We start from the raw sequence: 24,417 nt of genomic DNA, 5'->3' as shown, positions 1-24,417 counted from the left end.
TTACATGCTGGTTAGTCTTTAATTGGCTACTAAGCCCACAGAGTCTGAATGTACGGGCCTCTACTGGAATCTTTGACTGTAGCCCTCTGACCGCTAATGTCGGCAATCTTCTTAGACGAAGCAGCAGCACAAAGTGCCTAAGTGGGAACAGTATGAAATAAGATTGTATCTTCAAATACAGGTGATTTAAATTCTGAAAGGTCTGCTACTTTTTTTCCCCAAATGGTCATCAGCAATCAAGTAACAAGAATATCATATGCATTTCCAGCTGGAGAATAACTTCACTTTCTTCCCAAACTGTAACCCATCCAATTTCTCCCCAAAACCTTTCATTCTCAACCTTGAATATCTTCAAGGTGCCAATCTCCATAGCTTTACCCAATACATCAAGAACTGGACTGGCTGGGGATTTATTGGCTTTGATATATAAGAGCCCTCTTATATCTGACCTGTCCTATCAATATGGTTAGGCCAAATGCCAATCTTATATCTGCCAAGGGGATGCACAATGGCAAACCCAGCAGGCGGTTCCAAAACCTTTCCTCCATCATCGATAACCATTCACATTTTCTAGCTTCTGTATAAACAGTTTCTGCAGAACAGAATATCTGCTTATAACAAAGGATTGATCCTTTCATGCTAAAACCCGCTCATCCATAGGTCAGCTTGCCAATCAAACAACCTAACATAGTGGCCATCCTCTTCTTATCGTTAATGGCCTCTTTGCCTCCCCTCTCTCTGGGTTATAGGTAATCCAAGATATCGGTCGATCTCCTACACTCAATTATCCAAATAGGAGTCTGTATCCTGTAACTAGTCAATTTCTTAAATCCAAAATATATAAAGATATGCTTTACAACATGTACTTTTAATTTGGTATCCACAGTGTACTCACATAAAACATGCATAGAAGGGCGTATGCCCCACAATGTGTGGTCCAGTAAAACAATATCGTCTGCATATGAGAGCCATATCTGACAAACGTTACCAATTTGGGAGGGCGGGGGGCGGGACGGGATGGCAGGTGTTTTCCAAATTCAATTGAATTGTGCGGGTAAGTCTGCTAAATATATATTAAATAACAAGCGCGCAAGCACGCACCCTTATTTCAAGCCGATGTCTGTGGGGATTTATGGGTACTGTGAGAAACCTGAAGGTGTCTCACCCACTAGTACCCGGGGATCTATCATCCAGGTGGCCAGGACACAGATCCAGTTCCTGCGGGTGGATCAGTGTGGGAGGATCCCCTGGGTGAGGTGGCCTCGGGGAGTGGGACACTGGAATGTGAAACGCATTCCCTGTAACACCTTTACCCCATCCTACAAGGTAGGATACTCAACCCAACCCACCCTCCCCCTCTTTCCCAACACTAGCACTTGCTCACGGACAACTCACTTGAGAGAAAACTGACTAACACCCGAGCTGTGCCCCAATACAATGTCAGGCAATCACTGACCATTACACACACATCTGACTTCCATCACACTTCCCCACACGGATAAAAGGTGGCGCACGAGAGCACACTCTGAGCAAGGCAAAGCACACAAGGAAACATTGGTTCCAAGCTGGCAGTTTAATACAAGGCGAAAGAAGACAGAACAAAAGATGAATGCAAAGAGGGAAGTGCCCTTGACCTTTTCACCGAAAGGCTGTTACTTTCAGAAACCTTTGAGGATAGGAAACGTAAGACCAGAAATCGAAGCTGAAGAACGCTACATGGTGTGTCAGAGGTACCCAGGGGTCTCCTGCGTCGATACTCAAGGCAGGGAGAATCGTTCGCCACTGTGGTACTGTTATTAGCTCCTCGAACAAAGCATTGCAAGTGAAGTCAGCACAGCCGGTGAATTGGGGAGACTGATAACAGACCGGTCTGTTTTGAAACCAAGGTTGCAAGCAGCAACATTGTATAATCACAACTGAATAGAACAGTGTATGAAACATAAGTGGCAAGCGACACAAATACAATTAATCAGCAGATCAGTGACTGAACTTTGAAGCCAAGATACGATACCGTAGACCGAGTGGTCAGGCACCACAGAGGTGCTCATTCGAAGGTCTCTGTTGGGTGTGCAGCTGAAAGGTGGCAAATGTGATAAATGATCAATTGTAAAATCGAAGTGATCCTGCAACGGGTCAAGCAAAACCCAGTGCACATTCGAAAGACTTTGATAGTTGTTGAAATCGTATATGAAGTTGGTCCAAGCCCGGCGGAGGGAGATCAGCTAAAAGCTTTTGGTTAAATCAAGTTTTTGTAAAGTTATGAACTTTAAATTAAACTGAATCTGAGCTCGGCTGAGGGGGATCCGAGATCTGAGCCCGACCGAGGGGTATCCAAGATCTGAGCCAGACCGAGAGGGTCCTGGGGTGAACCGCGAGTCACCCGAGAAAGAACACCCTATGAGGAATTACATGCATGAACAGTGTATGAACATTGTGGTGAAAGGATCTGAGCCTGGCTGAGGGGGATCCAAGGTGAATAGTGAATCGCCTAAGAAATGGAGTACGTGTATAATTCTAAAAGAGGAAAGGAACTCATTGTTTGTTTGTTGCATCAGGCCCTTTGAATCAAGAGACTTTGAAAGGAAAAGAGACTTGGGTACGGAAGGCCCTGATGCTATTGATTGAACTGTATCCTCACGCTAGAGAAGCCAGAGACTGTGCTAAGCTCAAGTGTACAGCGTTGTCCCGTGCTGAAAACGTGGGGAAGGGAGGCCAACGGCCTGAACATATCATTTTCTGAACACTTTCTTTTTTGTTACATTGTCCACCAGACTATTTGTATTTAGAGGTAAGGATTAGCAATCATTTTATTAGTATATGCCCTTTTATTTTGACCAGACACTACGAGGACTGACTGCATTATTATTATTTCATGGTCGTAGCTTGCTCCCATCTGTAGACTTGGGCTTACATAGATGTTTTTCAAACCCTTTTTGAAGTTAAATACACACCCTTGAACTGTGGTCACTTTTGTCTTACTGCCTTCCTTATAGTACATATACCACTACTGCTCAGGCCAACTCGCCGAGATGTATCTTAATGTAACTGTATAATCATATTCAATAGTGCAGCTGGTATACTCCACTTTGACATCTTCCTCCACAACATATTTCTGTTCATGGTGTCGAAGGCGGCCTGGAAATCAATATATGCCCATTTCTTTAGCTGCCACTGTCAATATGTTTTAGATTAGCAAATTATGAGTAGTGGAGCATCCTGAAACGGAAACCTGTCTGCAGAGGGCTTAATAATTGCGTATCCTCAAGACATTTATTTAATTCTCGCAGAAGCATTGTGGCAAATAAATAGTTTCCCCGTAACGTTTAGAAAGGAAAGAAGGTCTATAGTTTTTAGGATTCAATTGTGAGTACTTTTTATAAAACAATGTTTGAGAGGCCACAAAGGCCCAGAGCCTTCCATTTGTTAAGCATTGTTATCATTTCTATGATCGGGCCACGCTGTATTTCAAGTTCCTGAACGTTGTTCCTATTAGATTGTAATTGTCTAATGCCATTGTTCTTTCCTTTGTCTGTGATCCGTATAGATACAATATACTCGTGCCACCCTATATCACTGATCAGATTTATCAATGTCCCCCAATTCCTATTCTGCCTTACCAATGGCCACATCTCTGACATTTTTCCATACTTCTTATTTTTCCCAGCCGCCTTTTCAATTCACACTTAGCGTTTCTAATCTCGAGATCAAATTGATGTTTGTGTGTCTGGTCTTTCATTACACAAACGTTACCACCACAGGCAGCCGTCTCAGAAGTCATTCCCTCAATCCATCGTTCCATCTCCTCTGCAGTCATGTTGCATATCTTTTTCCTTTCAAGGTTACTTAATTTTGTCACTCTGTGGTTCAGTGCCCATATGTTATTATATGACCAATATATGCAATTACCACCCCCGTGTCCAGCATAAGCGTAATGGGGGAGTGGTCACTACAAGTACTCAATGATTTTCAATTCTCTAACGTTCTTGTGAGTGGAGGATAGCACAGGGGCAATGTGCAACGTGCTGGTCTTGGAAGCAAGACCATGCAGAGCAGCAGAGGTTCGAATCCCGGATCCATGCTTAGAAACCGAACTCGTATTGGTAATAAGCGCGTTATGAGAAACCAATAAATAAATTATCTTGCCAATTAACTTGGCTCACAAATAAGTAATCTAGGGTAGCCTGCCACACGTTACTGTGCCAGGTTTATCGCCCCCTTTTGTCCCATTTAGCATGATCTGGTGGCAATCCGTTAAGAAATTCATCCGTCTGTGCCCCTGAGGATTTTCGTATCCATCACTAAACGCATTACAGGATTTCACGTACACAGTTTCCTCTGTATATAGATTATCACGACACCTGGCATTTAGATCACCTCTCAGTATTGCATAGTCACCACATAGTCGCTGTTATCTCCAGCCGCCAAGTCTAAAATAATAGCAGTGATATATTCCTGTATACTGTCGGTGTACACGCCTCTGTCGGGTCATTCATATTGATAACCAAAAGCTTTTTATACGTTTTAACATTTGAATATTGCACTTCAATGGCCATCACGTTTTTGAAGTTTAAGGGCAATGTGAACTGGTTCGCCCATGGGCTATTTCTAACCCCCATTAGCATCCCCCCATACGGACATCCCCTGCCACCCCATTTAGCCATATTATTGAAAACCGTGTACCCGTCTAAGAAAAAAGGGACCACCAGCCAACTTTCATGGATCAAAAATATGTCAGCATCCTTGAATATATTTAACAATCCCTTATTACTACAAAAATGGCCGACGCCCCTAGTGTTCCAAGATGTTTTTTTTAAACCTCAAGGCTTGGCACCAGGGTTCAAGGCATATAGCCTTTGAACCAAACCCATTCTTGTTGGTTACTAGATTTGATTATTAGATTGAACAGCTGCATGGTGTATTGGAGGTACCTGATGTTCGAAAGAGTCCCAGGTTGGTAGAACCCTGTTGGACCTTGGAGGAAGGGAGGAGGTCACCACATCTGGTGGGGACAACGAAAAGGAGGCTGGACGCAATTACACATTGCCATCTTAGACAAGTCCAGAAGATGCAGGACATGTGGCTGACTACACTCAGAGGCCCAGACAAAGGCGGACCAGAACCCGAGAAGGATGTTGACTTAGAAGCAATAGCCAAAGCACCCTCTCCAGACACTCCTGAGCCAGAGGCTCAACATGATGTTCTCCACAACTGTCATCTTTCCAATGATGGATAGAGTGCTTGGGGGGTGGGGGGACCACTGATCTGGGCAAAGGCACATAATACCATGACTGCCATCATGCATCACCCTTGGTTCAAGGAGAAGCTTTCAGTGCCGGGCCAGGATTACCCCAATCTGCACTCTGGACCCTTGCCCACAAATCATAAAGGAGCATAGCGAAGATAAGGACAACTCATTGGATCACTGGTTCGGAACTTGACTGCTTTGGAGGAGACCAGGGTTGGAAGACCTTAGCTGTTGAATTCTCTCCAGCACCTGTGACACCACTCAGCAAATAGCAAGTCTGATGAGAGCTACCCAAGGATACAATGAAATGTGTCAGTACAAGGACAAACCTGGATTCCAGTAACCTTGGATCATGGAGTTTAATGAGACCAGTATGAACAAACACCACAATTTTGGGGTTCAAAACAGGGTTTGCCAGTTATTATTGCAGAAACATAACAAACCTTTAAATGAATCAGTACTCGGCTGACACACACACACACACACTCTGTTTGATGAGGCTTTGGTGGCAGGGGGGGTGTATACAAGAAAGGGATGTAGTGCATTACTAAAGATTGATTACTCCATAACTATGCCATCAAAATCAACACTGTCGCCGGAGAGGTAGTAAACAAGCCACAACCTGACTACGACCTGGAATCTCCCAAAGACTGCCAAGTAATAAAAAAACTGCAACAATGAGCACATCAGAATGTGATCTGGATGAGGGAGGCCTACTCAGGGTGGTGTGTGTTTTCTTGTATTACTGATTCAGGATTTGATCCATAGGTTTAGCATTCCCATTTCATATACATCAATGTCACCTGTCACCTAAGACAAAAAGTGTTGGTATTCATATTGGGGGTCTTCTGAAGGGATTGGGCCATTTCTTAACAAGGATTTGGCTTGGGCATTTTGATTCATAGATCTGTGAATGTGAATACTGTTTACATTACTAATACTCTGGAGACAACCGCAGTGAAGGCGGGCATGAGCCATGGGCCTTTTTTTAAGTCGTGGTATCCCCATGAGCTGTTCAAATGTCTCAGTACCAGTTACAGTGGGGACTTTGATATGTCATACGTTATCCTACTCATGGATTAAGAGAACCCAAAAATGTCAGGTTAAAGAGAATATTGTATCATGAATACATAGAGTGGGGGGGGGGAGATGAGACAAAATGATGAACTAAAGAATATAAATATAACAACCACAGGTAGGGCCCATAAATGGGAACGGAAGCTACATATGATAAAGGAGAGAACTGTCTGCACAATTGGGCACCGCTTCCCATTAATGTTTTAAAAAACCTAGGAGGGACGGTACCAACGATGCCCACATGTAACTGACTATTGCAATGTTTACTGACAAGGAATGATATATAGCCACTTGGTTTACATTATGGGTGTGGACTTGCATAGGATTGTAGAGCTTTGCTCTCCCATGGCTTAATTACCTTGTTGCCCAGAGGATGGTGTTAAACAACATGCCCTGGAGGATCTGGTGATTTCAAAAAAGAGAGGAAGGATGTAGCCTACAAGCATGCTCCCAAATATATACACATAGTATGCATGTTGCTTTGATGATATGTGTGCACGGACCAGGAGCTGTCATGCTTAGGCGAGCTGTGGCATTGTAGGGTTCCATGTCTTAAAATCGCGGCAAAAATGGCTGTGATTACAAAATATCGCGTCAAAAATGCTGTGGTTTTTTGTGCCACAATCATGTAAAGAATGCGGGGGCCACCCCTGCAACCACCAGACCCATTATACCATTTAAGAGGAGCGAGGGACACCCCCGCAACCCCTGCTCTCCTTAAATGGTATAATGGGGTACACCTTTACCAGGTCAAACCACAGCATTTTTGCCGCGAGTTATTTTACCAGCGACATTTTTGCCGCAATTTTATTACCTGATACCCATTGTAGGAGGTTCGAGCTAGAGGGCTCCATAATTTCAATTAAGTTGTTGACACTGCTCCTTCTTAATTCTACTAAAGGGCCCCAAATCTACCAATCAACACTCACAGAATTCCATGCCTGCCACCGTTCTAGAAAGAAAGGGTTGATGCATGTTTATGTTGCAGAAGCAAGGTCTTCAGAGCCTATATAAAAAAAAAAGCCATAGAGGCTAAGGTTGACTGGTGAGAGTTGGGAGAGAGAAAACTGATCAACTGGGGCCTGCTACCTTAGCTGCGCAGGTAGAATGGTGCACACCACAATATCAGACTGGGGAGTTACCCATGTGTGCCACACTATGCACTGCCGAAGAACAATAGCTTTTTGTGCCGAGGGGAGGCATACCAGAAGCAGAACAAAGCTGCACTAGCCTACTCTGAGCCACTGGTGGAATGAAGACTCTTTGATGCTGAGCGGTATCAAAACGTTGCATGATGGATGACGCAAAGGCCAAGAGAAAAGGTATGGGAAACGTGGCCCGAGGCATCAGCGTACATCCCTGTGAGCCAGAAGAATAAGAAAAAGAGGATTTGGGAAGGTGTGGCCCACAGCCATTAAAGAATGCCCAGATAAAACCCTGTGACGTGAAGAGAGAAGAACGTAAAGGTTGGCAGATCAGCCCACAGCCATCCGATAGAACCCATGCCTCTAAGTAAGGTGTTTACTACCACGCAGCCTGGATGTCAGTCCAGCACCACAACACTTTACCATACTTTTACAAAAGAATCCCCTAGGTGCTGTAGGTTCTATGCTGATCCACCGAAAGGGGTCTAGAAAGAAGGGATTAAGGGAATCATCAGGAGAGAGAAAGAAGAGACTGATGAATTGGTATGCCAGTAGGATGTTCTCCCAGGTAAGAGGGAGGTTCAGGCTAGAGCAGCAGGTGGCCACATGAAGGGACACTTCTGGAAGGTGATGAAAGGAATTGATGATAATTGATTCTCAGCTGGACTGACTATTAGTTGTTAACAACTACTAAGAGAGCATACCATTAAGCCCAGAAACTGCATACAATAAATAAAACTTCAGGGACTGACATTCCTTGGGTTAATGTTTACTGAGAATTAATTAATTGTATGCCAAGCATTATATGTGACGGAGAGAGTTGCATATGCTCGCTCTCTCTCTCACCGACTACTTACCCAGTCAAGAGATGAGGGTAAGTGGAGGAACAGGCTATCATAACACCCCATGCTAGGGAGTCTGAGAGACAGGATAAAAGCACTAGGAGTGCATGTTCCACTCCTCATTAGCACCATTTATCAAGAAATTGATTGCTCATACATGTAGCAGAGCATCCTGCAGGTTGCAGACCACTGAAATACACATGGAGTCTTTCTTTAATGGCTGTCACATCTGACTGACCCGCAAAACAACAGGGGATTACATTACTAGAAGAACACATGTCACAAACGCAGCTGGAGGAGGCAAAGTCCTGAGTATGCTTAAGACCTGCGTGCAGAAGGCGAGTGGAGGAGAGGCAGACAACCATTGTTTAACAGTGGAGGGACAGAGACTCAGAGCTTTGGCTTATGTCTGAGTCAGAAGCGATGAGCAGTGGCAAGGCCGCAGAGATGCAACACAAATGTAAGTGCTGTGTGAATGAATACCGCAAAAGAGGCGCAAGAGACTGGTCCTGGTAATATACTCCAAACGGCAAGAACACACTGCAGAGAGAGGCGTCAGCAGCAGAAAAATGCCAAGAATAAAGAGGCATGGCACAGCACTGAGCAAAACACATGCAGAGTCGGTCTGCAGTGAGAGGCTAAACTAGTGAAAGTAGTAGTAGTAGTAGTTGACATTTATATAGAGCCTTTTTAATTACTATGGTCTCAACGTGCTTGTGGTACAAACGCACTCAGGGACCTCAGTCCAGGTATGGGAATTTCTCATAGAGGTTTAGAATGCATGTGTGCATTTGGTCAAGATTAGGTTTTAGGTGGGCTGGCTAGGCTCCAGTAAGAAATCCAAGATGTCAGGCATGTGCATGCGTTCTGAGGGAGGTCACGAGAGTGCGCTAGTGCAAGAGACACATCATGTGTCCAGCTAGACTGAATTTGTCAAAGGTTGTCGCTGTATTCTAATGGCAGTGGTGTTGAGGCAAGACTGGTGTAGGAGGCAATGACGTAAGTGTCCAGCTAGACCGAAGTGTCGTAGTTGTAAGCTGCATTCTAATGTGTGTGGATGGATAGCCGTGCCTGCGGCAGGTATCCACCGAAGTGGTGCGTTATACGTACCTTAAGCTCAGATGGAGCTTATCTTAGATCTCACTGTGTCATCCGATCGTCTGTATTCATCACGGGATGTGAGACATGAGGAGCAGAGTACCAGGAGGAGAAGGAGCAGTGAGACGGACAAGGAGAGGAGTGAAGGAGAAGAGGTATTGATGCCAGGGAGTGACCACACAGCGAGGCAGGCCTAGGAGCAGATTTCAAGAGGTGTTGCCACAGGGCGTGGCAGGTAGAAGTGTGAATTCTGAAATCCCTCTGAGGGAGCAGTTGTGTGGAGAAAAAGTATTGTCAGGAAAGATTGCTTTGTGTGAATTAAAGTATGAATTCCCAAATCCATCTTAAACAAATCCCTCTAATTAACAAGATGTGTAATACAATTTTGCAATCATATTGCACTGTGGTAATTGAAATCTGAATTCAATGATCTCTGGTAGAGAAGCAAAAGTGTAACTGGGTTGCCTACTGGGAATTGAAGGCCCTGTTCCCAGAACCATATGAGAAAGAGAGAGTAACAAGATTGCTTATTGGGAATTAAAGCCCACATTTCTTAACCAGTTGAGGAGACTCAGAAGACCTGGGTGTTGTGGGGGATTGGCATACATGTCCCCAGACCATCTGGAGACAGAGAATAAAACAACCTGTTACTACTGGCCAGAAAAGGTTGCAAAGCTCAGACCACCTAACACACAAATTCATTCAATAGAAAACAGTAAACATTAAACCAGGTATTACATGTTTTTGTTTTTAAAGAACACCACACTGGAGTAAGATCAGATCACCCACAGTCCAAATAGAAAACCTGCTTCTAAAGCAGCTTGCTGCAACATATTCACCAAGCGTGCTAAGCACTGGGAGACATTAGATCATTTAGCCCCTTACCAGAGTTCACATTGGTACTGCTTTCTCCAATTTCTTCACCAAGATGGTCAATTAAAATAGGATCTGGCTCTTCATCATTCCTCAAACAAACATCAGTATTGTGAAACGGAAATCCTGTGATATAAAGGAACACATGCCATGTTTGTTAAAAATAAAGGTAAATAATTCACATTTTTTTAAACTCAAAATATATAATGTTGAGCTATGACTTTCCTTTACAAAAGAAAACATTCTAGTGGTAGCAATGCACTTTCCCTGTTTAGTTACTGGTGTGCATTCTTCCTTCTATAAATATGGACTGTTTGTGTGCTTAATAACAGTAATGAAGATGCCTCATTTTTCCTCCTTCCTGATGAAAGTATTGTGGCAAATATGTCCCTTAATGCAGAGTTCTGAAGCGTTAACCCTTTTAATGTCCATGAAATCCACATTGTTCCATCATGATTGTTTAACTTCGGAGTAAAGAAATTCAAGGAAACGCAAGTCAATACATTTAAAAAAACTTGAATATGTTCTTAATCAAATTTCCCTCCTACATGCCGAGTACGTCACACTGCAGCTTAGTTCTCAGATGTAGGAAAGTGGTTGAAATATAGAGAAAGACCGAATGGATGAAAATAGTACTACGTAACAATAAATAAAATTAAGGTAAAGGTGCTATACTTCCAATGACCACAAGAAGGAAGAAAACTCATGTACATTCAAAACTAATATATAATTAAATGCTATGCAAAATTGTTACACACATTTTTAAAAGGAGATCCAATCACCCCATCCCCGGTTGGACAAAAATACATAAAATCAAAACATCAACACCACATGCACTGTTCAAAGCAAACTGAAAGAAGAGAAAGTGAATTTGTTTTTTTTTTCCTCATAATTTTGTCAAGCTGCACTTCAAAATTGTTTCTTGGGTTAGATTTTGGTAGAATATGCCTTCATTCAGAAAAAGTTATTCAAATCCACAAAGATGCTACGGCTTCAAAAATACTGCATTGATGGTTTGTCAGTAGTGCAAGGCTGGGATCCTCATGATATATCTTCAATTTTACCAGCCCACTTATCAAAGACGTTCTTACTCACCTGTCCCAACAAAGTCACTTATTTGTCTCCCTTCTGTGTTGAGTGGATTGATCAGATGTAGGGACTCCTCATTATTTCCACTGAACGCCACATCAGGTTCAAGAATTGAATTCCCTGATAAGTAAAGGGAGAAATTAATGAATTACACTCAGAAGTCATTTTCGTTTGCTATCTGTGCTGTACATTTTGAGACCTCCAACAAAGTTAGCTTTCATAGTTGGGGGAATTTTTATTTTTAGGGATGTAATCAAATATGCAAGTTAACACACAAAAGTTTGACGTTTGAAAACTCAGAATTCTGCTTAAAAAGATTGCTAATGCCACTAGATTTTAGAGACCCAGGTGTCTCAAGTGTCCCGGTGTCCTAAATTCACATTAGTATATAGATCAGTTCTGGCTTTCTCTGATAATGTAATACTACTAATTCAAGATAGAATATCCTTCAAAACGTAATGGGTGTCACTTCAATGTAGGCAGTGTGGGAAGCCGTATGCATTTTCCTGTGGTAGACCCTGTCTGTGCCAGTAAATCATGCACCATTCAATTTAAATGTACACCTGCTTCAGATTCCACCGGGATTACTACTTTTGGGCTTGGCCATACAAAAGCACAGAAATCTAAACCCGTTTCAATATTGCATGGACAAGACTTCTTGCATGTGAGCGTACACACAAGAAGCCCTCTCAGTGTAGTTTAATGGCTCAATCAGAATTTGGCTCAACGAGTCTTCTGCCACACCTGCCGCCTTTGAAAGTATTTCTTACAGTAAAATTGTTGTCATTTTATTTCAATGTGCTTCACAATCATGACAAAGTTGCAGAACATTTCAACAAAATGTACCATTTCATGAAATGCTGTACCCAGATCTCTTCATGTCTCTAATTCTGTTAAAGATAACAGCTATAACGGCTAAGGGTGGATGTGGATAAGGGAAGGAGAGGAGACATTTTCCAACATCTTGTAGTAGCATCAATCTGTTTAGAACACAGACGATTCAAAGTTGTGTTAAACACATTTAAGTGACTAACACACCACAATCAGTCAGAAAATGGCATTCCACTGTGTACAGCTCAGTTGTGGGCCAGCTACTATGAAGTACCTTTGGGTAAGCGAAGGAACCGACATGGACAGACTGCTGTGTTTTTTAAAGGACCTGGAATATTGTTATGGTCTTTTGCTGGCGCAGCTGATCTAAGGCCCCCATAGCTCCCCAGGCTCCATCAATGGTCATTCCAAAAAATACTTAATCAAATACAGCTTTGTAAACAATGCAAGTCCAATAAAAAGCTACTCTCTAAGGGTTCTATCATACTTGTGATGATTTTAAGCCAAATCATCAAAATGTATTTATACAGCTTATGTTATGTTTTGACATGACACATGCCTTTGGGGTCAGGTCGACATCACAAAGCAGAATTCCAGCCTCCTATTTCACTAGTATGTGGAAACTAATGCTTTCTGTTAACATGAAATCGAACACCAATTTTTTGCTTGTAGAGTTTTGAAGCTGGAACCGTGTTGAAATGTTTCAAAAAGCTAACACTTGTGGGCATAGCAGAAATGCTGTAGGACAGTTGCAGGTGGCACAGTGATGAAGTTGGGCGGTATCCCAGCTGTAATACCGGCCAACTGTAATAGCATTTGCGCCAACAGGTCCAGCCGTATTCCTCCTTGGGACATAGGACCCAATAGGGGATTTTCAGTGCAAATACTGCATGCTTATACAGCTGGCGGTAATTACACCGAAAACAGGGCGCTGAATAGGATTTTCACCTCCAGAAAAAAGCTGGAGGTAAAACAGCCCATTTAGCGCCCAACTCGTGATAGGGCCGGCCCATAAATGCGGCGGTAATATCGTTACCACCGCATTTAAGGGCTACCACCCAGCTCGTGATGAAGCCCTAAGTATGTTCCTCCAAGTGATAAACCAGCGGTCAGGCAGTGATCAGAAAGAGTTTTGATGTTCCACAGATGAGCTCAATAAACTGTTCACGGTCATCATCAGACACCTCCTGAACAAGTAGCTGTCAAGGTGAGGTCTCCTTTACCTCCCCTGCCACAGTAAGATACTCTGGGATCCCTGTGCTAGTTGAGTCTATTGCATGAACGTGGTGCGTCCCAGTGAAACCTGGATCCCCAATGCACTTTCAGTTACCGTCTCCACATTGATCATTAAGCCCTACTGAGCGCCTCGGTTATCCTTGTGCCTTCCCAGTTGCTCCTTGCACTCACACTCTTAGAGCTTTGTTTACTAAATATACATGCTGTTAGGATAGTTTTCCTAAATTCCCACTTGGAGGTAAGACTTTAGTAAGCCATCCCAGTGGTTTGTAGATCTCCAACTCTTAGTATCAGTCTGTACTACTCAGGGACCTTCTTAGAGTGGCAGAGCAGCCAGGCTTATTTTAAGAGGAAGATGTGAGCTGTAGGTAAGAACACCGAACCTAGCTAGTAATGCACATCAAAGAAACACTTACACATAAATGTATAGTAAAATATACATTATACTTACACAAGAGTCACTGTTAAATACTTAACACAATAAACCAACACACATAGGTATACTTTACAATACTTTCAAAAGGCCACTTCTTAGTTGGTAGTGGTTGAACGCGCACAATTGTTGCAGGAGTTGAACAGGTCTACCGTACTATCAGTAATAACATGCACCCATAAAGTAATACAGTAATTACATTTAGTCAGCATACACATATAAGATATTGATTTTTGGGAAGGAAAACAGTTGGTTAGTGTTATCCTAGTAGAGCTTCAGGTTCTAGAGGCAGTTTCCCTGCACAGCAAGTCTTTCAAGGTCCAAAACGCAACCCTAGCAAAAAGGCAGTTCGGTGAGGCTAAAAGTCTTGAAAAGCAGCACGAGTCAAAGGTTCCTGTGGATACTTTCTAGTCTCTAGAAAAGAAGATACAAGAAGGCTTACTGAATGTTGGAGACCCTGTTAAAGGACTCGCTAAAGGGACACAAGCAGCAGCTTGAGTCAGAGGTAGGAGGGGGTTGCTCTGGACACATTTACGTGCATTCCAACATACTGGAGTGAGTGACTTTCTGGAATAAGGTAAGCAATACCCTTTCCCCCACAATACCTTAGGTTTGAAGAACATATTTGTGGTGAAGGCTCTGCAATGTTGCAGCTCTAGACCAGTCCTCCGGATTCCTTGGTCTGGTGATGAAAGGCAGGACAATGAACAGGATTTCTCAGCAGCAGTCTCGATGGAGGACCTCTGGCACGGCTTTCATCATTTTCTTTGGTCACTCTGCGGTTTTGGTGACTTTTCTGCAGCACCAACAAAGGACACGATTCTCCCAGTCAATCTTCTTCGATTCCTGCAGTCCCACACTCTGATGAGGGCGCCTGGTTGAGTTGGATTGGGTCTCTGGAGTGTCTTGTGGGCTAAGCAAAGACTTGGACAGATTGGGCCTTTCCATGACGATGCACTCGAAATGTGCAGCATGTCTCCTGGTATTGGGGTACGCAACTCTGGAAACTCACAGGACCTCGGGAGATGACTAAGATCAAAGTTAGTCTTAGGACTGGTTGTCCCCACCAGTCAAAAGGAAGGGGTCGTCCTCTTCTGAGTTGCTCTGCTGCACAGACAACAGGGTCAGGACAGCAGTGTTTGCTTCACAGTGTTGCAAAGTGTCTGCAGGCGTCTCTGGTCATCTTCTTCGGTTACTTCAGCTTCCAGTGGTCGACTTGCTTTACACTCCAGGAGCCTCACCTTTTATACAGTTCCAGCACTCACTAATCTGCAATCTTCCTCAGCAGTTTAGAAAAGGGGTGTTTGGCTGTCCAATCAGGACAGCCAGATCCCCAGTGGGAGCTGGTCCCATTCAGGCACTCTGGCAGACAAAGGTCAGGGGGGTGGAAAACTCCTCCCCCACTTCCTGCCTGTCCAGACACTCTGGAGTCTTGGCGGGGACATCCAAGGATTCCCACCAAAGGCATAACACAGACACAGGCCTCCCCTCCCAGACTGGTAGAAGAAGTGATGATGAACAACCATGCTAGTAATGGCGAAAAAAGAAGGGAGGTGCCAGGTTAGTACTTGGGTGGCCCTATTGTGTACTACAGAGACTATGGACATAGCCTGCACTAGGAAAATCACACAATAGTTGGTAGAATACATCCACTGCCACCGGCTAGAACTTAGAGATTGTCTATGTGACTAAAAAGTCACAGGAACAGAGAGAAGGGGGATACTAGGAATGCATTTGGCACTCCACGTAAGCTGGGCTGTGCCAATCTCTCAGACTATAAATTTTCTATCCTTAAGAACTGTAGTTAATCTAGGATAAAGAAAAGGAATTTATGGAGGAAATAAAATAGACTCCATAATGCAGGTAAAATACAAAGAATTGAGTTCCAAAAGACAGAGCCCATACGAAGTAATGAGTGGAGAAAGGCTCCACTGATTCAGGATTTCAGAAAAAGGTCCATAAATCCAGCAGAAAGTTCTGGGGGCCTCACTAGGAGAGGGGATGAAGCATAAGAATTATACATTTCCCTAACATATGCCATTAAGAATATCTATATTTAGTCCTGGCTTTGCTTTTACTGTGGTTTTATTTAATGCCATGTTATTGAACAGAAATGACCCAAGATAACCCACAAAATGCGATTGGTATAGGAATGAAAGTTTAGGATTGGGGCATGTCGTCCACAATGACATGGAGTCATCGGGTAATCCTGATTATGGCCCTTTGGGCTCTCTTGAGTGCTCCTTCCATTACCTGTGATACAGTAAGTACTGTTAGGGGTGCAGGTGACGATTCACAATAGTCCCCTTAAGGTTGGTTTAATGTGCAAGGACCTCATGGGGAGGGACCCCCCCTTTGGGGACAAGGACTATTGCCTGGGGTACAGCCCATTGAATGTTGCCACTCCCCAACATTCGCTAGCCTTTCCCACTGTTCAGAACCACTTTATTAAAGGTCAACCCATGTACTGTTGCCATACTGGAGATAATCTTAAAGCCACAAGTACTAGGATGAAGAGGGACACAGGAGACATGAAGGTCATTGACTGTGCTTGCACTGGAACGAGTAGGCACAGAGGAGGCATAAGGAGTCGGTTGTTAACAAAGAAAAAGGACTTTTGCAATCCGCATGGGAGGAGCTCGATACTATGTATAAAAAGGAACAAAGGACTATCAAATATGACAAGCCCATCTGTGTCAAGCGCGGCTGTGTCAAACCCTGCAGAGTCTGCCAGCAGGTGTGGAGGCGAACCACCGCAAGCGGTCCAAGCGATGTTGAGCCATAATAGGGAAGAGGACCCTGATGAAGTGCCGTGGGAACTTCCGCGCAGCTGACGGATCAACAGCAGTGAACCAGCAGAGTCGGAGGGAAGACCTTTTGTCCCAGGAAGTCCTGGTGATGTACCACGATCCCACACAGGGTAACAGGAGGTATGGGAGAGCTGGAAGGGACACAGAGATAGAAGGAAATCTGGTTTACGAAGCTCCCTCTCACACTAGTATTGGGGAGCCTGCTACTGAATATAACCAGAGAAAGCAGTCACTGAAAGTATTAGAGGAAATCATCCTCCTCAGTGGGGAAAGGAGAACCACAGACCACCAGAGAAGGGTCTGTAACCCAAAAGCAGTCACTGAAAGTATTAGAGGAAATCATCCTCATCACAGTTGGAAAGAAAGAACCACTGACCACCAGGGGAGGGTCTAGGACCTGTAACGAACCAGGAGTAAGACTCAGACACTCAGGCATTATTGCGGTTTGCCAACTCTAAGAGGGGTTTACCTGCCTCAACAAAACCAAAGGATGTCGATATCAGAATATCCACAGTAAAGTTCTCCGTCCTGTGACCAAATCCTAACCTCACCCTTACACAGTAAACTCAAGATAAAGTAAAAAGGGAAATAGCATTTCAACTGGTCATCTGCAGCTCTTTTCCACATTTCCAACATAAAGTTCCAAAAGGTGCAAAAAGAAATAAACAACCAAAGTTCCACAAGTCTCAGGAGAGGATTCCCTTCCCCAGAGTTTCTCAGGCTCTTTACAGTTCACAGTTTCAAAGGCTATGGTTCTTCCTTTGATCTCTTTCTCACTTTCACAAGTCACAATGTTCAAGTTCAAACTCCAGGGGGAATGACTCTCTCTTCCCCTGGATTTCACATACTCAAGAAGATGACTCCCTTCTCTTGATCTCCTCAGTTTATATGCAGCTCCTTGCCAAGCATGAAAGTGAGACCCAGACCCTCCTCAGTCAGTCTGGTACACTCTCCTCCTTCACTTCAATACCCTTGTTTTAACACAATTGGGTGCTTTTCCCAGACTCTCAATCAGCTTGCCAGGTGTACTTTCCTGCCAAGACTTTCTCAACTTGTTCCCTTGTATTTGGGAGCGGGTCGCTTACTTGCACTCAGGTTGCCTAGTGTACCCTCCTGCCAGGACTTTCTTAATGTGTAACAGTTCCACGCTTTTAAATTTTCTTCACTCAACCATTGGGTCCTGGACCCGGTTTCACTTGCTTCATTCAGCGTCTCAGCTTCCCTGCTCGGGCTCAACCAGTTAATGTAATTTTCCTTGAATGGTGTGCAGTGTATGCCAAAGGGCACCCTGGCTTCCCAACTCCCCCTTCTGGGCTCACTGGTTTCTCCTGGCTCGTTTGGTGCCCTTTGCGGTATGCAATTCTCCCAGTGGCTCATTTCTTCCTCTTGCAGGTGCCTCATCGGCCTGCAGGTACCCGCAATGCCTCTGCCTTCTTTCACAGCTTCCTGTGCTCTTGGCCTCTATGCAGCAAACCACTGGCTTCCACGCCTCTTGTGACGGCACCTCCGGGAGCTTACTCGCTCCCCCACTGCAACTTGCTTCTTCTCAGTATCCCGACCCGCGTCGGGAGTTGTGCTTCTCTGTGTTTCTTGACAGTTGATGTTTTTAAATGTCCCACCACCTATTGGATCCTCCCAACAACTAGAACGTGTCTCTGGCTTCCCGCCTTCATTGCTCTGCATTGCTCTAGTGCTCTTCTTTGTCTCAGTCATTCTACTACAAGGGTATGCGATGAATCTAATGGGTGTCATCATTTCTTTCCCAGCGGTGACCACTCCCCATGTGGCCTGGGGACGGTGTTGGGGAATAGCTAGCACCTTCCTGCCCCCTCCTCCCCCAAGCATTTTACGATAAGGCAAGACTTCTCTAAGCACTAGAGCACTGAGAAAGCTGTTTTCATGCAAAAATAATCAAACACAGATGTGGCCAGGCACTAAATGAAGATAGTTAGTATTTAAATATAAGGTGTCAATAACTATTAGCTGAATTAATTTGTAAAAATGTTAAATTGAATACTCCGTGCCAAAAGGAATGCAGCATGTGCTAAAAATAGACTACAGGCATTACCTGGTTTTTGTTAGCTCTGGCAGAGCACACGAAGTGGCTGAGCAGCTGTTTCTTTTCCATCAAAAACCCATGCAGACTAAAGGCTCAATGCACACAATGCAGAAGTATGAAAAACAAGGGTATTGAGTGAAGTGTGGAGAGTATAGCGGGAAGGTGTGTTTTATATGTTCATAAATAGCAAAATGATGAAAAATGAAGCTGCAATGTATTCTTGCATAGCTAGCAATATGCTAAGTAGTTTGTCCTAAAAGGAAACTCGGCCATGCAGGAAGAAGACAGCAGCACCCCTTGTAAGGGAAGGAGGACAGTTTTGGATGAGCCATGCCGGTATACAGTGACCAAGTCAAACAGTATATAAGGCTCCTGCTTGGCACCAATCTGCAGGAGCTGGGAACGGTGAGGGACAGAATGCCGTTCAGGAGCAGAGCTCTTTGCCCCCTCCTCATTTTCTGTAAAGATTAAAACGTGTTATCCTTGCAAGATAAAGACTCTTGGCATTCATTCCCTAGAGGGGTGAACTTTAATCTGGTTTGAGCCTTTTTGGGCTACTCGTATAATTAAGGGGTACCCCTGTATGTTGGGCTACCTTTCAGTGGTGACCTTTGATGTGATCTTAGTTTCTTGCCCCATACTTTGTGAAGCCCCAGGCCAGTCAGCCACGCCCATCTATAGTGACTGGTCCCCTAAATAAATAAAAAAAATGTGTTTCCTGAGCAGTTTTAGTAGAAGCCATTTTAAAAGAAATCCTCTCTGCTCACTGAAGCTGGGCGTGGCTCCAGAAAGACAGGCCAGCAAGGGAACTTTGTAACGGAGGAAAACTCAAGTGAAACACGCATGCTCTTGCAAGTGATAACATGGGAACATGTAAGTATGATAAGTATGGTGATGTGAATAATAGTATAGGTGATGTGAATGATAGTATGGTGATGTGGTTGATGTATTATGGAATAGGACGTTTTGGTGATAAGGAATAGCTTGGATAGGATAGATTGGATAGGATTTCAGGTGATGTGCTAAGGAGTAGGTTGGATAGGCGGTGGGGTATGTATTGAAATTGTTGCATATTTCTGTTTTTCTACTTTTTATAATGGAAAAAGGGAACATCAGCATATAAAAGATTGAGATGAAAGAGAACCTCAGCGTATAAAAGACGGAGATGAAAGGGAGCCCCAGTTTATTAAGACTAGGAGGTAAGGGATCCTCCACCATAACAGGTTGAGAAGGTAGTACCACCCATTATTCTTTGATGAAGATAGAAGCAATAGGATCCTTAGCATATTAAAACATGCTGGGAAAGTGGTATTCTAAAGGATATAAGGAAAACAGTTGTGTCTCGGTATACGGAATGGGCCTGGATTTTAGTCAATTATTTTTGTATATTTTCTCTTGCTGTCTTTTGTGGTAAAAAAAGAAGGAAGGGGGATGAGTCGCGGTGTGTGTGTGTGTATGTATGTGTGAAATCAAGTGGAATAAGTGTAAAGGGGGTGGAGGAAAAGTGGGTTGATCTGTATTTTTCTGTAAAAAGCTGAAGCATGCATAGCAGTAGGGTTTAAGAGAAGCATTAGGGACACGCGCAATATTATGGGGGAAGAAACCCCAATAAAACACATGCATAAGGTTCTGCCACTGTATTGTGACAGACTAAATAAACAATGGATAGTAGAAACAAAGGAAGGGGGGTGTCCTGCTCCTGGCCAGAGCAGGTTTCCCATAACAGAAACATGCTCGAAAGAAATGGCCATCTTTTTAGCAGCAAAATATAAAGGGAACAAGTCCCAAAAGAGAAAAGAGATTCTAGATCTCTGCCAAGTATTTGAGAATATGGAAGATCAGGAAGGTGAAAAAGAGATCCAATGTAAGGATATATAACCTGTAATGTCTAAACCTGCAGTAGGGTATACAAACCCAGTCTATAAGCCTCCAGTGGAAGAGAGAGCGTCAACAGGATTAGCAACTAGGGGAGGGGACTCAGGAGCTTTTGCACTTCCATATAACCCTTCCACAAGCTCTGAAATGCCTGTAGCATTGGTGTACCCAGAGGGTCCACAAGTAGACAGACGAGTTAAGAGCATTGCATGAAAGGTTGGTCAGGTTACAAGAACGTGAAGTGGTAGCACCAGAAATAAAGGTAACGGTGCAGAAAATAGGTGATTGGAAGTCAGGAGATTTCTTTGTTTAGGTTCAACCCTGGGGCAATACGAAATGTTTGTGTTGAAAACGATGATGGGCAGAGGGTATGGACGGTCCTGGGAAAAGAAGTACAACAAGCAAGGGAAAATGAAGGGGAAGATCAAGATGGTAGAAATAATGAAGAGGCAGGGCAAGAAGGAGATCAAGGAGAGGAGGTAGTGAGAAACCCGTCCCTGCCACAAGAGGCAGTTTGGAGGGACATACCAAGAAATAGACCAGATTTAATGGTGGCATTACAAGATCAGAATAATACTACAAAAGGGGTAGAAAACAGAATAGATATACAGATGCCACTTATACATAAAGGAGTAGGGATAACACAGTATGTGCCATGGCCTCAAATGGACAAAAATAATTTGATTAAAGCTCTCCCCCAGCTTATAGCCAGAGCTAGTAAATGGATCTATGAATTTGAAAAGCAAACAGCAGGGGAGCCTTAGCGCTAGGAGATTTTAAGAGTTTACTGGTCGCCATAGTTGGGGACCAAGCTGGGGACATATGGGCAAGGGTGGGGTACTCTGGGATAAGCCTTGCAGATAATGAACATGATGGAGCAGCCTTTAATGATGTAAGGGCAAGGTTATGGGATGCCCCACGGAAGGATGTACCCAGATACCACTGACTTACATTCTTTAATGGAGTGCATAATGGGTGATGATGAGGACCCAGGGAGGTTCATTCTTAAGTTACAGGAAATGTGGAGAATTGAGACAGTACCATTTTTCTATCTTATCGTAAAGAGGGGATTACAAAAAAAGGTCCAAAAGGCACTAGATACAATTGTGGGAATTGAAGCCAAAGAGTGGGCAGAGATACAAAGTATAATAATACACCGTTGTAAGAGAATCAAGGAGCGGGACAGGGAGAAAGTCCAGAAGCGGCAAATGGACGAGGCAAACCTAGTGGAAAAGAAACTAAATAAGGTTGTCATCGAAGCACCTGTGAAGGCACCGGCTCAGGGGGAAAGGACAGGAGACACTCAACAAACTGTGAATGCCACAATTGCGGCACCATGGGGTGAAGGAGGACAGGGACAATGGGGAGGGGGAGACAGTACCCCAACCCACGGTGGCAGTATGAAGGAGCACCAAGGGGAAGAGGAGTATTTCGAGGAGCAAGAGCAGGAGGCTTTGGGAGGATAGGGTCCCGGGCGGAGGATTGGGAACATCACAGTGCTGGTATTGCAGTGAAATGGGGGCATTTTGCAAGGGAATGTAGGAACAGGCCCGGGATGAGATTTAATTGTGGGCCATCACCTCCAGGGCAGGGACTCCAAGGGCCCCAAGGAATGGGACAACAGCAACTTGGGCGAAGGGGTCAAAATCAGTTCCCTTATGGGGCAGACAGGCAAGGGCAAAGTGGGCAACAACTACATCAGGGTGAGGGAACACAGTTTAACAGGATGGCAGGAGGAACAGGTGCCCCATTTCAAGGAGTTACAATGACGGGGGCGGCCCTTTTTCATTCCCCGGGACAAATACATATTCTGATTAGGACAGCCCACAGAGAGCAATCGCATGTCCAATGATATTGATAACCGCACACCCTAAAGAGGAGCCCTTGTTGGAGGAGGAAATAGGAAACAAGCAATTTATATTTATGATAGATTCAGGTGCAACTAAATAATGCATTATGGAGGGAACTTTCCATTATCAGGTAAAACTCTTTACACGCAGGGACTCTCTGGGGCTATTTCTACAGTTCCATACACTGAGGAGCTGGATTAAAAGTGGGAGGGGAGGTAGTACGAGCCCCCTTGTTATATTCAGAGAGTTTCCCAGTAAACTTGTTGGGTAGGGATCTGCTCAGTAAACTAAATATAACTATATATTTCACAGATCAAGGGGTAGTGTGTGCAACTCCAGGGATGTGTGTAGCTAAAGCAATGGTAATAATCATTGCAATGGCGAGGGAATGAGTAGTCCGTAGGGTTCCTGTGGTCCCAGATATATTTTTCTTTGGTATCAAGGTATTAGCAAAAGCAGTGCCTCCAATTGAGTGCCCACAGATTTTATTTTCTATATTTTCTAATCCATGGTTTCTTGGTGCCCCCTGAGATGATGGCAGGGACAATATTGTCAGTAGATTTATAAGGATTAGTAGTGTCAGACAAAAGAGTAGTCCTGATTGGAACAGACCAGGACGGGTGCGAGTAACGCACAGTCTTATGTGTGGACCCGACAGTACAATTAAAGGAAATGACTGATGGGATATTTGAGGACAGTAAGCAGAATGGGGAGATTATTTTGGGAATCTGCATCCCTGTGATATCATGGTGCAGTATAGGAAGGTACAGTGTCCCCTGATGTCAGTGGTGACCCAGTCTTTATTTTTTTAGGAGGGCATGTGATATGTACCAGCACAATTATGTACTTTTAATCCACATGATGTTGGGTTACTGAGAGATGTGACCTCAGTACAGATTACATTGAAGTCAGGTGCTTAGCACAATCATCCAGTATGTGGTTGATCGGTTGGTATGTAGTGAAAATGAACATCCGTGCCGGAGCGATTCTGTTGCATTATTGTAATTGCTGGCTCACAAAGGGTACAAGGCTGATAAAAAGAAGCTATAATACAGCCAACAGGCGGTACTATACTTGGGACAACTAATTTTTGCAATTGGGAAAAAATATTACCAGACAGGGCGGTGGCAGTATGCGCCGCCCATTGGCCCAGTACTGTGAAGGAAATGTAGCAGTTTTTTGGGCTTATGTAATTATTGTAGGGCATGGATCCTAGACTATGCAGGCTACAAGGCCACTGTTACAAGGTTTCAGGGAAGGACAGAGGACTTAAAAGTAAATTGGAAAGGACTGACAAAATGAATAGACAATTTGAGGACTTAAAAGAACCTATTTGCAAGGCCTCTGTTTTAGCAACTCCAGATTATACACAGGAGTGTTATTTATTTTTCTATTCTGATGAACGGCTCATGCATTGACGGAAGGAGCCATACTATATGTTGATGGGTCATAAATATTTGACCAGGGGATGGGACAGAGGCACACAGGGGCGGAAGTGGCATGCGGTAAAGGGGTGGGGAGAAATAGTGACTACCCTTGTATTTATTTATTTATTTGGATTTTTAGAGCGCACTACAGCCCAGAGGCATCGAGGCACTGTTACAAGTGAAAGTAAGAGGGCTTGATTAAGGGTTACAAAGAGAGCAGCCCAAGAGTTTCTTCGTTACAACAATCAGCAAATAGTTACAGACAGTGATAAACATTACTAAATCAGGCAATTGCTGTCCCGGTGTTGCATCCTGCTTGAGAGTCAGGCTAAACATTTGGGTACCAGGTACAGGCTCCTTCAGAGTCAAACAAATAACCTGGTTTTGATTGCTTTGCGGAAGGCCAAGTGAGAGTCAATCAGCCTAATGTGGGGTGGTAGGGCATTCCAGTGACAAGCAGCCACGGATGGAAAGCTAGTATGCCTGCACGCACTCTATGGGTTTTAAGCATTGAAATCCTATTGGCA

At 44.0% G+C, this 24,417-nt stretch overlaps 1 protein-coding gene across 2 annotated transcripts in view; it reads right to left on the bottom strand.

Annotated features, from left to right (window-relative positions):
• Nucleotides 1–24,417, bottom strand: part of LOC138582134 (zinc finger protein 510-like) — a 204,189-nt gene that overhangs the window by 55,904 nt on the left and 123,868 nt on the right. For both annotated transcript variants that reach the window (XM_069653145.1, XM_069653144.1), the window contains exons 5-6: nucleotides 11,376–11,489; nucleotides 10,293–10,406 (exon numbers count right to left, since the gene is read on the bottom strand). In XM_069653145.1, the coding sequence (XP_069509246.1) occupies nucleotides 10,293–10,406; nucleotides 11,376–11,489 (228 nt within the window). The remainder of the gene's footprint in view (nucleotides 1–10,292; nucleotides 10,407–11,375; nucleotides 11,490–24,417) is intronic.

This window comes from Ambystoma mexicanum, chromosome 3q (assembly GCF_040938575.1).
Source record: "Ambystoma mexicanum isolate Mex_15411 chromosome 3q, UKY_AmexF1_1, whole genome shotgun sequence".
Classification (NCBI taxonomy): Eukaryota; Metazoa; Chordata; class Amphibia; order Caudata; family Ambystomatidae; genus Ambystoma; species Ambystoma mexicanum.
Note: the sequence above shows the minus strand (reverse complement) of the source record. Positions and strands in the feature narration are given on the sequence as shown.